The sequence below is a fragment of the Cetorhinus maximus genome, chromosome 8, assembly GCF_964194155.1.
Source record: "Cetorhinus maximus chromosome 8, sCetMax3.hap1.1, whole genome shotgun sequence".
NCBI classification, from domain to species: domain Eukaryota; kingdom Metazoa; phylum Chordata; class Chondrichthyes; order Lamniformes; family Cetorhinidae; genus Cetorhinus; species Cetorhinus maximus.
This window is the reverse complement of record NC_135886.1, coordinates 44213612-44228013: the sequence shown is the minus strand read 5'-3', so window position 1 is coordinate 44228013 and position 14402 is coordinate 44213612. Positions and strand designations below refer to the sequence as shown.

At 41.4% G+C, this 14402-nt stretch overlaps 1 protein-coding gene across 1 annotated transcript in view; it reads right to left on the bottom strand.

The window, feature by feature from the left end:
• LOC144683585 (bcl-2 homologous antagonist/killer-like) overlaps positions 1–13975 on the bottom strand; it is a 49004-nt gene extending 35029 nt beyond the window's left edge. Inside the window, exons 1-2 of the mRNA XM_078546754.1 lie at positions 13812–13975; positions 5398–5527 (exon numbers count right to left, since the gene is read on the bottom strand). Coding sequence (XP_078402880.1) covers positions 5398–5491 — 94 coding nt within the window. The 5' untranslated portion in view covers positions 5492–5527; positions 13812–13975. The remainder of the gene's footprint in view (positions 1–5397; positions 5528–13811) is intronic.
• Between the last annotated feature and the right edge of the window lie 427 nt (positions 13976–14402).

Genomic DNA, 14402 nt, shown 5'->3' with positions numbered 1-14402 from the left:
GTCATTGTCTGGCACTTGTGTGATGTGAAAGTTACTTGCCACTTGTCAGCCCAAGCCTGGATATTGTCCAAGTTTTGCTGCATTTGGACATGGACTGCTTCAGTATGAGTCATTGTGCAATCATCAGCGAACATCCCACTTCTGACCTGATGATGGAAGGTCATTGAATAAGCAGCCGGTGATGGTTGGGCCTAGGACGCTACCGTGAGGAACTCCTGCAGTGATGTCCTGGAACTGAAATGATTGACCTCCAACAACCACAACCATCTTCCTTCATGCTAGGTATGACTCCAACCAGCAGAGTCTCCCCCCCCGATTTCTACTGACTCCCATTTTGCCAGGGCTCCTTGATGCCACACTCAATCAAATTCCGCTTTAATGTCAAGGGCAGGCATTCTCACCTCACCTCTGGAGTTCAGCTCTTTTGCCAATGTCCAAACTAAGGCTGTAATGAGGTTAGGGGCCGAGTGATCCTGGCAGAACCCAAAGTGAGCGTCAGTGAGCAGGTTATTGCTAAACAAATGTTGCATGATAACTGTTGATGATTCCTTCCATCACCTTACTGATGATTGAGAGTAGATTAATGGGGCGGTAACTGGCCAGGTCGGATTTGCCCTGCTGCGTACACAGTACATACCTGGACAATTCTCCACATTGCTGGGTAGATGCCAGTGTTGTAGCTATACTGGAACAGCTTAGCTAGGGGTACAGCAAGTTCTGGAGCACAAGTCTTCAGAACTATTGCTGGGATATTGTCAGGGCCCATAGCCTGTGCAGTATCCAGTGCCTTCAGCCATTTCTTGATATCACATGGAGTGAATTAAATTGGCTGAAGACTGGCATTGGTGATGCTCGGGACCTCCAGAGGACGATGAGATCACTTGGCAATTCTGGCTGAAACTGTTGCAAGTGATCAGCCTTATCTTTTGCACTGGTGTGCTGGGCTCCACATCATAAAGATGGGGATATTTATGGAGCCTCCTCCTCCAGAGAGTTGTTTAATTGCTCACCACCATTCACGACTGGATGTGGCACAACTGCAGAGCTTAGATCTGATGCGTTGGTTGTGGGATCGCTTAGCTCTGTCTATCGCATGCTGATAATGCCGTTTGACATGCAAGTAGCCCTGTTTTGTAGCTTCACCAGGTTGACACCTCATTTTTAGGTATGCCTGGTGCTGCTCCTGGCATGCCCTCCTGCACTCTTCATTGAACCAGGGTTCACTCCCTGACTTGGTGGTAATGGTAGAGCGGGGGATATGCCAGGCCGTGAGGTTATAGATTGTGGTTGAGTACAATTCTGCTGCTGCTGGCCGACAGTGCCTCATGAATGCCCAGTCTTGAGTTGCTAGATCTGTTTGAAATCTATAATATCGAAACACAACACGATGGAGGGTATCCTCCATGTGAAGACAGGATTTTGTCTCCACAAGGACAAGGGTGGTCACTCCTACCAAAGCTATCATGAAAGATGCATTTGCAGCAGACAGATTGGTGAGGGAGGAGGTCAAGTGTAGTTTTCCCTCTTGTTGATTCCCTTGCCACCTGCCACAGACCCAGTCTATCAGCTATGTCCTTTAGGACTCGGTCAGTAGTGGTGTGACCGAGCCACTCTTGCTGATGGATATTGAAGCCCACATTCAAAGTACATTCTGCACCCTTAGTGCTTCCTCCAAGTGGTGTTCAACACCGAGAAGTATTGGCTCATCAGCTGAAGGTTGGGGGGGGGGGGCGCAGATAAGCAAACATTGCTCACTCGATAGGCGATGCAGTGTACAAAGTATAAAGCACGGGTAAGTGAAAAAGCGAACCAGGAAGTCGTTGAAGGCAGGACTTTATTGTGCTGAATGGAACATTTCGGAAATGAAGGTAAGTTTACAGCAAACATGTCAGACATCATAAGCAAATGTTTAAACGTCAGCTGTTTGGGTATTTTTTGTGGTCAAGACTCAGTATTGATATGTAATGGATGATTCAAGTCTTAGTCAGAGCGCACAAGAAATTAGCAGAAAAGAGTTGATTGAGTGATCACCCAGCTGCATTATTTCCACGATAATAGTAGAGGAAGTCAATGCTTAAGAATGAATATCTATACTTTCTGAACCCAGTGTCTACATCAACTGCAGAATGAGCAGATGCACAATAGAACTGCTCTACTATGTTGCAACGAAACAAATCCAAACACAATCTACTTGACATCAGTGCAATCTTTTCCATTCCCCACAGTACAGTCTGACAATCGTGAAACAAAACACTTGCCAACAAGAAATGGGGCTAAACAAGATAACATTTCACTTAAGACTTTCACAGGCCACAGTATAAGGGAGACTTTCACATCATTGTCCTTTAGATTCCATGAACAGATCAACAGATGTTTGCTAAACTACCACATCACCCATGAGCCGTCAAAACGTACTTGCAAGAGAGGAATCGCAACCTATGTTTCAGAGGGCGTGTGCACACAGAACATGAAAGCTTTTGACAATATTAATTATGGTTCAAACACATACAGGCACTGCTGTCTAAGTTAAGGAGGGCAGCCAGCACCTGTGAAACTATACAATCAAGGTGGAGATGAGGGGAGCGAAGGGAAAAAAAGTTCAGTGTTAACCAGTAGTTTAGTAGCAAATACCTGACCATTTAAGAAACTAATACTGTACATCCTCTTTAAAAAAAATCAATAATTCAGTGCAAACCATAAAAATGGCACACATGCAGAGACCAATAATCAGCTACACCTCTTAGCAGTGGATCTGTAAATAACAAACAATGCTCTGTCACGCATTTTCACCCAAGTTCTCACTGAATTATAAACATCCTGCAAGATACTTGGATTGTATGAATATTTGATAAAGAAACAGTGTTAATATCTGAAACTGAAACATATAAAAGGAATTAGTGTATAGGATCGAAGAACGCTAGGTCAAAATGCTTAGATATTCTGGGTCAGCCCAGCGCCAATGAAGAAAAATGCAATTGAGGCAACTCCCCCTCCAGCTTCACTAGCTCAGCAATTGAGTAACTAAGCCATTCAGGGCTCATATTTGATTCTGGGTTTTTTCTTGGGGGTTGGGAGGGCAGGGTGAGGGTGATGGGGAATGCCATGCTACAATTAGCCTCATTGCTCATGTTAGGCAATTCATATCTCTTTCTGTTTATTTTACTAACCTGTTTTCTGAATTTTTCAGTACAGTTCCCCATTTGATTTCATTTAGCGTCACCAAGCTTCAAATATCCTCAGAATGCCAATGTACAAATCATTTTATATAAACTGGAAAAAACACACCAATACCCATATACTGACTATCCAAAACACTGCGATACACCTCTATTCTTGGCTTTCCCTAACCATCTACATAATTATATTCCTTTTAATACCATGTCTTAGATTTCACTATGCAGCAACTTATCAAACACCTTCTGAAAATCTGCATAAACAACATCTACACACTAATTTTCTGAAAAACAAATCAATTAAATTAGTCAAGCATGACCTACCTTTTACAATTCAATGCTGAATGTCTCCGATTAGCCCATGACTTTCCAACTGTTCACTAATTTCCATCTGTATTATGGACTCTAGAAGTTTACCTACAAATGAAGTAAGACTAACTCATTTAAATTTCCAGATTTATCCTTTTCTTTCTGATATTAGCGAAAAATAGGACTGGACTCAGCAGTTTTGAATACTGAAGTTGAATTGCTCATGTGTACCTACTGCTGAAATTTGCCCATAATACCAGTCACTTAAACAAGTACCAAAAGGTGAGCAGCATACATAGAAATGGGGCAAAAGTTGCCAAAAAAAAATCCTATGCACTACATCACATTCACATGACAAAGCAGTCTTAGCACTACAAGACACTTTAATTATGTCGTATCAGTACATTATTGATGATTCATGTTCCAAGTGAACATAAACAGGAAGTTAGAGTGAAGAAGTTGGTTGAGTTTTCCCCTAAGCTACACTGTTCCATAATGACAACCAAAAGCATTAAATGCATCCAAACTAAATAGAAGATCCAGGATATAAATCTCTAACCATATTTATTTCTATTTTGCCGAGCCAGACAAAAAAAGCAGAGATAAATCATAAGGAGTGAAAAAAGATCACTGTTGTATACAGCACGTGTCACCCTGGATCTCTTTGCATACCTCCAATGCTTCAAAGGCAGCAGAACCTTCAGCTGACAAGTCATTGACCTTCTGTAAATATCACAGAAGCATAGCTGAACACATTATAGTGTGCAGGTACATTTTTGTTGGAGGTGATTTGTAAAAAGCTTACAAATATAGCTTCCTATGTGGAAGCATGCTGTAAGAAGCAAGCCTCAGCATACAGTCAATGAACTGTCAAATTGGACAAGATAGATTTATGGATATTGTCAAAAGGACTAGTGCAAGGCCAGCAAACCAACATTAACTGAATCAACTCAAATGAAAAGCAGTATAGAAGGGGGTCACTGAGCAGGAACAGGCTGCAGGCCTCCTTGCCCGTTCAAGGTGAGAGTGTGACAAAAGCCACAACTGAATGCATACTCGCTTATCAGTTAGAATTAAAAACTGATTTGTCAAGAGTTTTAATGAAACTGCATTTTTAAAAAGTTGATACATTTAATCGGGTTTGTCCTAGAATACTAGGAATTTCAGAACAAGCCCATCTCAATTGTGAAACCCTGGGTAATTATAGCCTATATACTTTTCCAAACTATAGAATGAGTAACTGTTTGGGTTTTCAACAATTATATCCATTATATGTAAAACAAGGATAAGCCCTGGCCCCCACCAAATATAATAATTCCTCTCTGAGGATACAAGTTTTCTTCTGCTCTGCCTCCTATGAATGCAACAACTTGTTTTGCTGTAAAGTTTCATAACAGTAACCACTAGGTGCTTTGAAATGACCAGCCTTCATGCATCACACAAGGCAACAAATGGCATGCTATCCAGTGAGAAAAGGGCAGAATGTGTTGTGACCACCCTGCGACTAAATACTCACCTATGCTTACTGCAATTGCAAATCAGAAACGGTCTGCAGGATGAGATATGAACAGGGCACAAACCTGCCCATTTCAAACACCATAGATCTCAAGCACCAGCCAACACAGAATACATTAGAAAAATTATAAAAGTATGTTTCAGTGCATGTGAAAAATAAAGACACCAGAAATGAAGCAGGCATAATTTAGAACCTTTGGTACCAACTAAAATCCAAATTACACAAAGGCATTTTGCTTACCATGCAAACTTTTATGAAGCATGTCACCCATATGTGGTCCTCTATTTTTTAGAAGGAAGTCAACAGGCAATTAAATTTTTCAGACTCTTCCCCTAACAAACGTACCTGGTGAATCATAGGATTCACAATCCTTTTAATTATGAAGAGACTAGCACTCACCCGTGACTGGTCTTGATGGGTGCCTACAACGATTTTTATGCACTTTAGCTGGATTCGTTCTGAAAGGGTTTTCATCTCCACCACCTGAAGCCATGGTACAACCCAGTTGGCCCAAATGACTGCAGTTAACCTACAAAAACAAAAACAAGTTGCAAGCCAACACTCACAAAGGAAACCAGGGTTCTTCCCCCCCACCCGCCCATCCCCCAAGTCACAGAGCAAGAGGGCTTGAAAGCAAAAACACAAATTAAAATAACCTTCACACTGGATATTCCACCTTACAGCAATGGCCCCAATACTGAAAGGAGAAAGAAATAATATGCTTACACACACGTGGACACATCAGGAAGGGCTTGTGGGAGGGGATGGTGGTTGTCGCGATGTTTAAAAGGTTGACAAATTTAAAAAATAAAAACTCAGGCTATTTACAACTCAAATATCCCACAAACTATGTCAACTGTTTTCCACCGCTCCCGGGTATCCATTGAACTCACATGCAATGTATGTGAACAAGCACTGCATCATACATTTGTCCTGCTGATATTCCATGACCTTTCAAAAATGAGCTGCTAAAAATATAGATAACATTAAATTACTATTGTGCTTTTTGTAAGGCATACAATTAATAGCACTATTTTACTTCTTTAGACTCAACAGCAAACTGGTTTTGCATCCATTTGAATCTTACACAAATATGTAGTAAATCTATTGTCTACCATTACTCTGCCTCACTGGTTTCTCTTGGCAGGTCATGCAATACTTGTCTTAACTAATGCTGTATCTCTCAATCTTAAAAATGGTGATAAGATCAGGAGAAAAGGCATGGGTTAAGGCAAGTTATTCAACTAATTAAACCTCATCACAGCAATGAACATAGCAGCATAGCACAAAATTGCCATGGAAGCAATGCTGTTGAAGGTCATTATACATTGCAATATGAATTCAGATGGTGCTCAAACAGTGAGATTCTTGTGGTTTGGCAGTCATCGGCAGCTTGTAATTGTATTACAGTATTGAACAAAATTAATTGGAGTACACAAAAACTAATGTTATTGACCTCCACCTGCAAGTTCCCCTCAAGTTACATATTCTGACTGTCATTGGGTGAAAGACCTAGAACTCCCTCCCTAACAACACTGTGGGTGTACCTACACCACAGGCAGCAGCGGTCGGTTCTAGGTGTTCCACCACCAACTTGTTGAAGGCAAACGCTACAGGCATTGGAAGCGATACCCAGATCCCACGAAAGAAAAAAAAGTTCAAATGACTGTTCAAGTAGTTGAAGATTGCCATCTCCGATACAACTGCTAGCAAAAAGACAGCTTTCACTGTGCCATCGGGGAAGCTGCTTTGAGGAACAGCAGCACAGACAGCTCTCAATGTGCCATCGAGAAAGCTTCTTTGAGGAACAGCAGCAAAACCACTGTCTATCTTTTAAGAGGCAAGTTCGAGTGTAAAACTTTGAAAAGATCATTAAACTTCAAGCTGAATGCGTCAAGGAAGCTCAAGGCAATCAGGAAGAGTCAGCGTGGTTTTATGAAAGGAAAATCACGTTTAACCAATTTATTGGAGTTTTTTGAAGGAGTAACAGGCACTATGGTTAAAGGGGAGCCTGTAGACGTACTGTACTTGGATTTCCAGAAGGCATTTGTCAAGGGGCCACATCAAAGGTTATTATAGAAAATAAAAGTGCATGGTGTAGGGGGTAACATGTTAGCAGGGATAGTAGATTGACTGGCTGGCACAAAGCAGAGAGTATGCATAAATGGGTCTTTTTTGGATTGGCAGGATGTGATGAGTGGAGTCCCACGGGGGTCTGTGCTGGGGTCTCAACTTTTTACAATTTATATCAATGACTTAGATGAGGGGAGTGAAGACATGGTAGCTAAATTTGCAGATGACACAAAGATAGGTAGGAAAGTATGTTGTGAAGAGGACATGAGGAGGTTGCAGATGGATATAGGTAGGTTGAGTGAGCAGGCAAAGTATTACTTAAATGGAGAACGGCTCCATAATTCTGAGGTGCAAAGGGATCTAGGTGTTCTAGTACATCAGTCACAAAAAGTTAGTATGTAAGTACAGCAAGTAATTGAGAAGGCTAACGGAATGCTATCCTTTACTATGAGAGGAATTGAACATAAATGTAAGGATGTTATTCTTCAATTATACAGAGCATTGGTGAGAACGCACCTCGAATACTGTGTGGTTTTGGTCTCCTTATTTAAGGAAGGGTGTAAAAGCATTAGAGGCAGTTCAAAGGAGGTTTACTAGATTGATACCTGGAATAAGTGGGTTGTCTTATGAGGAAAGGTGGGCTTGTTTCCACTGGAGTTTAAAAGAGCAAGGGGTGATTTGATTGAAGTATACAAGATCCTGAACGGTCTTGACGAGGTGGATGTGGAAAGTATATTTTCCTCTTGTGGATGAGTCCAGAACCAGGGGACACTGTTTTAAAATTAGGGGTTCCCCTTTTAGGACAGAGACAAGGAGAAATTTTTTTATCCCTCAGAGGGTTGTGCGATTTTGGAACTCTCTGCCTCAGAAGGTGGTGGAGGCAGGGTCATTGAATATTTTTTTTAAGGCTGAAGTAGATTGATTCCCTTGCCTAACAAGAATCTAAGGTTATTGGGGGTAGATGGGAATGTGGAATTTGAAACACAAGATGAGCAGCTATGATCTTATTCAATGGCAGAGCAGGCTTGAGAGGCCGAATGGTCTACTCCCATTCCTATTTCTTTATGTTATGTTATGCAAAGGAAAACTTAAATCTTTCTTGCAGTCTGTCTCTTATACATACATTTGATAAACCAAAAAAAACTCCTAAGTTTCCATTTGTCTGCCTGCCTCCAGCTGCAAAATTGGACCTCTTCCCCCTCGAGTACATTATGGATAGTAAAGCTACTATGGTCCTAGACTGCACATGTTCAGACAGAAACATTTAGTACTTTTCTTCAGTATAAGAAGGTGCGACTCCAACAATGTAAGGTAGAACAAGAATTGGTCATATGCCCAAGCGAGAATTCCAAATTTTAGTGTACCTAACAGAAATTAAGTGCTTTCAATCTAGAAAGCCATTCACAACATCCACTTACACACATCTAAGTATCTGGTTCAAGAACTGTAAAGATAGTATCCTGGAACCAAGCTACCCGCCAAACCATAAGTGGTGGTGAATAGTGCACAGCCTAACATGGAAAATTTAAAAGAGGAGGAAAATAAATCCTGTATTCTTTCAGCTCAAATACAAGCATATTTTTGGACTCTAAGGGAATCAAGGGGCATGGGAGTCAGATGGGAAAGGAAGACTTGAGATTGAGGGTTAGACATGATCTTACTGGATGGCAGAGCAGGCTCAATGAATTGTATTGCCTATCCTTGCTGCTATTTCTATGCTCAAGGACATTTTTCACCCTTTTTTCTTTAAGTGTACCAAATTTACAAACCAAGACTTTAAATGTGCCCTTAAACTAAAAAGTTGCCAATTCTGCTTTCTATTTATGTTTTCAATTTTCATTCCCTTTAACACAAAAATTGGCTACACTGACAATTAATGGAAATGTCATAATTATAACCTGTGCAGTACCTAAGAAAGCAACAAAGCAACAGTTCGTATTCTAGATAAATTATACAGTACTGACTTTCCATCCGTCTTAGTGGCCAACCAACAGCCCGTAACACCACTTGAACAGGACACTACTCATTACCATAAGTTTCAGTTATACCAAAACACAACACAAGAAATAGTAGACAACCATGTGGCCCGTCAAGGCTATTCTGCCATTCAATACTATCATGGCTGATGTTGGGCTTTGACTCCACTTTCCCACCTGCTCTCCATTTCGCTTGATTCCATGACACCAAAAATCTGTCTATCCCACCCTTAAGTGTATTCAATGATGGACATACACAATCCTATGTATCAGGCCAGTTGTTACAAGTCATTTATTAACTTAACATCTTCAAAATAAGAACAGGCTCGTGCCATGTAGGTTAAGGTAGTTGTTCATATGAAACTATGGAGCTAGTTCCTAGTAACAGATGTGTTGAACGCCCAGGTAACTGCCTTGACTTCTTCCAATTTGTTATGTATGGCTGCTTGTTCTGAAAGCTTCACAAACAGATGTCTCAATGCACTCCCATAACCACTGTGCAATAAAACTCCACAAAGGCTTCATAAAATATGCACCTTAATGTACTCAAAATATAGGTGAGCATAAACTTCAGAATTCCATATAAAAATATTAAATTCTATATCTTACAAGTTAAAAGATATTTGAGCATTTTTAAAATGAAAATATGACTCGAGTACATTAAAAATCTGCAGGGATTAAGAAATTTGAAGACAGTCACAAGCACTGATCAAGAATGATTTATAAACTTGGCTCATTCAACTAAGATTATGTTGCAGCCTGTAATGCTTCCCAAGTCAATTATTGTAATGCATATAACACTAGCCCCCAGCTCCTTACACCCATTTTACATTCACAATAGAAGCACTTAACGTTCACCTTTGCTCCCAAATCTTTCCTTACTGCCTCAAATGGAGCATCAACAATTACTTCCCCACACGCCATTTGCATAAATCTTGACAATAATGGGCATCTTTATCCTCTTCTGAAACAACTGCAGTCAAAAAGAGATCTGAACAGTTGACTTGGAATGTTGAGAAGTTGCTACTTGCATACTTATAGGAACATAGGGCTTAGGAGCAGGAGTAGGCCATTCAGTCCTTTGAGCCTGCTCCACCATTCGATAATGGCTGATCTAGTTGTGGTCTCAACTCCACTTTGCTGTCTGCCCCCCAAAACCCTCAACTCCCTTGTCTATCAAAAATCTGTATAGGAGCACAAGACTTGGGGTCAGTTTCAAGTCAGTTCTTGCAAGAAAATAAAGTTCCACTCCAGAAACATGAGCATAAAATCCAAGCTGACACCCCAGTGTATTGCTGTCAGAGGCACCATCTTTTTGAATGAAATATTAAACTGAGACCCTGCCTGCTCTTAGGTGAATATCAAAGATCCCATGGCACTATTTCGAAGAAGAACATGGGAGTTGTCCCCAGTGTCTATGTTAATGTGTTAACCAATATCACAAAAAATACACGTTCACTCATTATCATATTGTTCACAGAAGCTTGCTGTGCACACATTGACTGCGCTGTTTCCTTACAACAGTGATTGCACTTCCACTTTGGGATGTAAGTAAATTTCAGAATGTCCTGAGGCCTTGAAAGGCTCTGTATAAATGCAAATTCTTTGACTCTTTTCAACCAATTCCAGATCTGGGGCACCCACAACCAACCAGTGTCATGGGATGGGGAATAATCAGCCAGGTTTCCTGTTCCTGTTGTCTGTGCAACAGTTCATCACCTTTAGCTGTGATATTCCCATGGTTGACTAGCCTTCTGACATTCACTAACCAAGACTGCCTTATTTCTACCTCTTATTATTTTGATTCCAAGCCAGTTGGTGAGGTCTGAAGCTAGACACTAATACTTTTCTTGATAGTGGGTTTATTCAGAAAATGCAGCATTACATAAGTCTGCTTTCTACCTAATCACCCAGTGCCTCAGCAATCTCTCAAAGGATTGATATGCATGCATGGATCGAGTGCCCTCAGTAAATCAGTATCACAATGAAAAGCAACTCCCAGTCCAAAGCAGTTACAAAATCCTATTAAACATGAGGAAATTATAATGCCCAAGTATGAAAATATCTCATACGCCATTTTGAAATTTATACCAAGAAATACTGAGTCCCACTCTGGAAGCAGCAAGGCCCCCACCAAAAGGCAGGTTTTCACACCAGCCACAACTGCTCCGAGCAGGTCCTGACACTTACCTCACGTTTGAAGCCAGAAGACAGGAGCTTCCTTTACTGACTTATCACGTGCCTGTGACACAGTGTGGCACACAGACATGCTACTGAAACTCTGTGGATCATGGAGATGATTTTGAAATTGACAGTTCCACATGCATCTTGGAGGTCAAATCAGCTGCCCAACAACTGGACCAGTTCTCACACCTGCCTTCTTCAAGATATACATACCAGTGACCTCCATCTCTCAAAGTCACAGCTCTTCACATATGCTGACAACTTGGCCCTGGTTTGAGGCTAAAGAACTTCAGGACATTGAGAAAACATTCACTGAGGAACTATGTTCACGGAAAACTTACTTCAAAAAATGGAAAAACTTTGACCAAATGCTGCTAAGACTGTCTGAAGTGAAAAACCTAGGGAAAAACCTCATGCCTAATTCTGTGGCCGACCACTCACCCACAACCCAACGCCAAAATGCCTGGGCACTCTTAACTGTACACTGACCTTCCAGCAACACGTCCAGAACACAGGAGTCAAGGTCAAGACGAGAGTGAATCTTGCACGGAAACTTGTGGGTACCAGCTGGGCAGTAGAGCCAACACTAAGCACTGCACACTTATCTTGCTCTACCCAGCAGCAGAGTACTGCTACTCAACCTGGTTCTGGAGCTGCCACACCAATATGAGCGAAATCCTCATGACTTTCTAGAGGGGGATAATTTCTGGAACAGAAACCAGTACAGTTTGAGTGACTTCCTGTGCTAGCACACATTGAATCTCCTGATGCCAGCAGTGAAAACATCCTCCTCAAAGAACACCACCAGCTGACAGTTAGCGAAACATTCCCACTGGTACAGGAGCTCAAAAAAAACCCACTCACCCGTCTGAAATCCCATAGCCCCTACCAGAACACACTAACAGAACACACTCCATGCCCTACAAACTGATGACAGCCCTAACTCTCAATGGCACACCTCCAGATTGACTGCAAACATCAACGACAACCTGATAACTGACCCAAGTGATGAAGCCCCAGATTTCAACCAACCAAAATCTGACAACTCTCAACCGCCTGAGGATGGGCCAGGGAAAATGCGGCTACTTGATCCATAAGCAAGGCATGAGGAGCAGCTTAAATTGTGACCGCCACCATCGTCCATAGGCTGAACTCCTGCCCTGCGAGATCCATTCCTGGTGGCATCACAATCACGCACACAGTTGTCCACTAAATAGATTGTTAACCTTGACATCGAACTAGAACTGTTTTCCCAGCCTTATGAAAAAAGATACAAGGAAATGCCAACAAATATTTGTTTCAAGGGAGTTAGCATTAATTCAGCTAAAGTAGTTTGTTCTCGACATTGTAGTTTATGAATGGAACTGGAAAACAAGGGTGTAACTGCAGTCACACATTTTTATATGCATTAATACATAATAACATTAATGTACAAAATGTCCCACAGCACCTCACAGAGAATAGATACCAGGCTATAGCAAAGAGGTTGGGAGGGTGACTGAAAGTCCAGGTCGAATAGATATGTTTCAAGAAGGATCTTAAAATGTAGCGAGACAAAGGGACTTAAACTAAAGAGTACTGGGGAAGATGGATGAGGCAATTGAAAGCTCTACCACGATTAAGGACATAAAGGATGGACTTACACAAGAGGCCAGCAGAACATGAAAGGGAGGTGGCTTATGAGGAGAGGAATAAAGACCAAACATAAAAACAAGAATTATAAATTGAATATGTAAAGGAGTCGGCATTGGTGATTGTGGCAATGGGGAGGTGGTTAGAATTTGGGGCAGCTGCATCCTTGGCCAGTGGTGTTCATGGAAGGGGATGGTAATGTGGTGGTTACATCATTGCACCAGCAAGTTCAAATCGCATGTGACAAATTACAAAACTAAATTCAATGGATTTTGTCGCTTATGGGCTGGCATCACAAAAATGACCACAAAAGCTGTTGGATTCTAGTAAAAACCCACTGGTTCAGAAGTGAATCTACTCCTCTCTGGTCAGGCCTACATGTAATACTAGAAACTGGTCCAGGGCACATCCTGAAACTTAAGAGACATAAAATTTGGGCTGTGTTGAAAAATGGTATTTAATGCACATCTAGCTTGATATCCAAATATTACAATTATACTGAACATTCCTTACGATTTTAAAAGTATTAAAAATTACGGACTGGAACAATATTCCACAAACCCTAATCTCCATGCCCTGTAATCCTATAAGGGTTTCATTTGAGAAAAGCTATTGGGCTTTTTAAACTAATGTGACTCATTTGCACCTCCTGTGAAAATTCCCCGGTGAAAGATTACAGAGTACCAACAAAAATCAACTGAAAAACATAACAATGAAGTAAAAATACAACCACTGCAAGCGAAAAAGCGAAAGGAAAATCTCTTAGTTTCTTTAGGTGCATTGTTTTATCAACTTTCCTGGAAACGAATATCGGTTTTTTACCATAAAACGTACTCAAGCACCACCTAGTCAGAGGCTACTGCTCACAACCATCATCCAACATTCTTAACAAGCCGGTCTGTGAGATACCAATACCAAAACCAAAAAATCATTTACTTGAAGTTGTACCTGTCCCAATCAATTTGCCGGCCGGTCAACCAAGTCCAAGCGCTCGGTTGTCACTCAACTTCACCCGCCTCAGAGCCGCGCCTTTCGCCCAGATACCTGCAATGAAAGCACGAAAGCAACTTCTCCACGATGTTCATGGACCAGGGACAACGCTAACCCACAGTGGGTCCCGGTTTCAGCTTCGCAACCCAACACGATCAAATCTGCCCATTGGCCATCGGCCAGACACGCAACCGTTAAGCATTGGCGCCTTTGATTGGTTGTTCTTCAAGATCCCGCCCACAGCCCAATTCTGATTGGCTCCAAAAAGAAGCAAGGCAAAAACAAGAAGAATACAAAAGAGAAGCTTGTGCATGGGGGAAGCTGCTTCCTGGTGAAAACCAGGAGTCAATAAAGCAGCTCGTGATGCAACACACTCTTCACGTTAGCAAACCAATGGCCGCCGGAAAAATATCATTTAAAAACCAAATCAGCACGGTAAAATACCATCTTGCCTTAGCCAAGAGCTGAATCACCTCCAAATTGTTCAATTGAGTAATAAAATCCCATATGTTGATGCAAAGAAAGATCACTGGCTTATCGCATATTTTG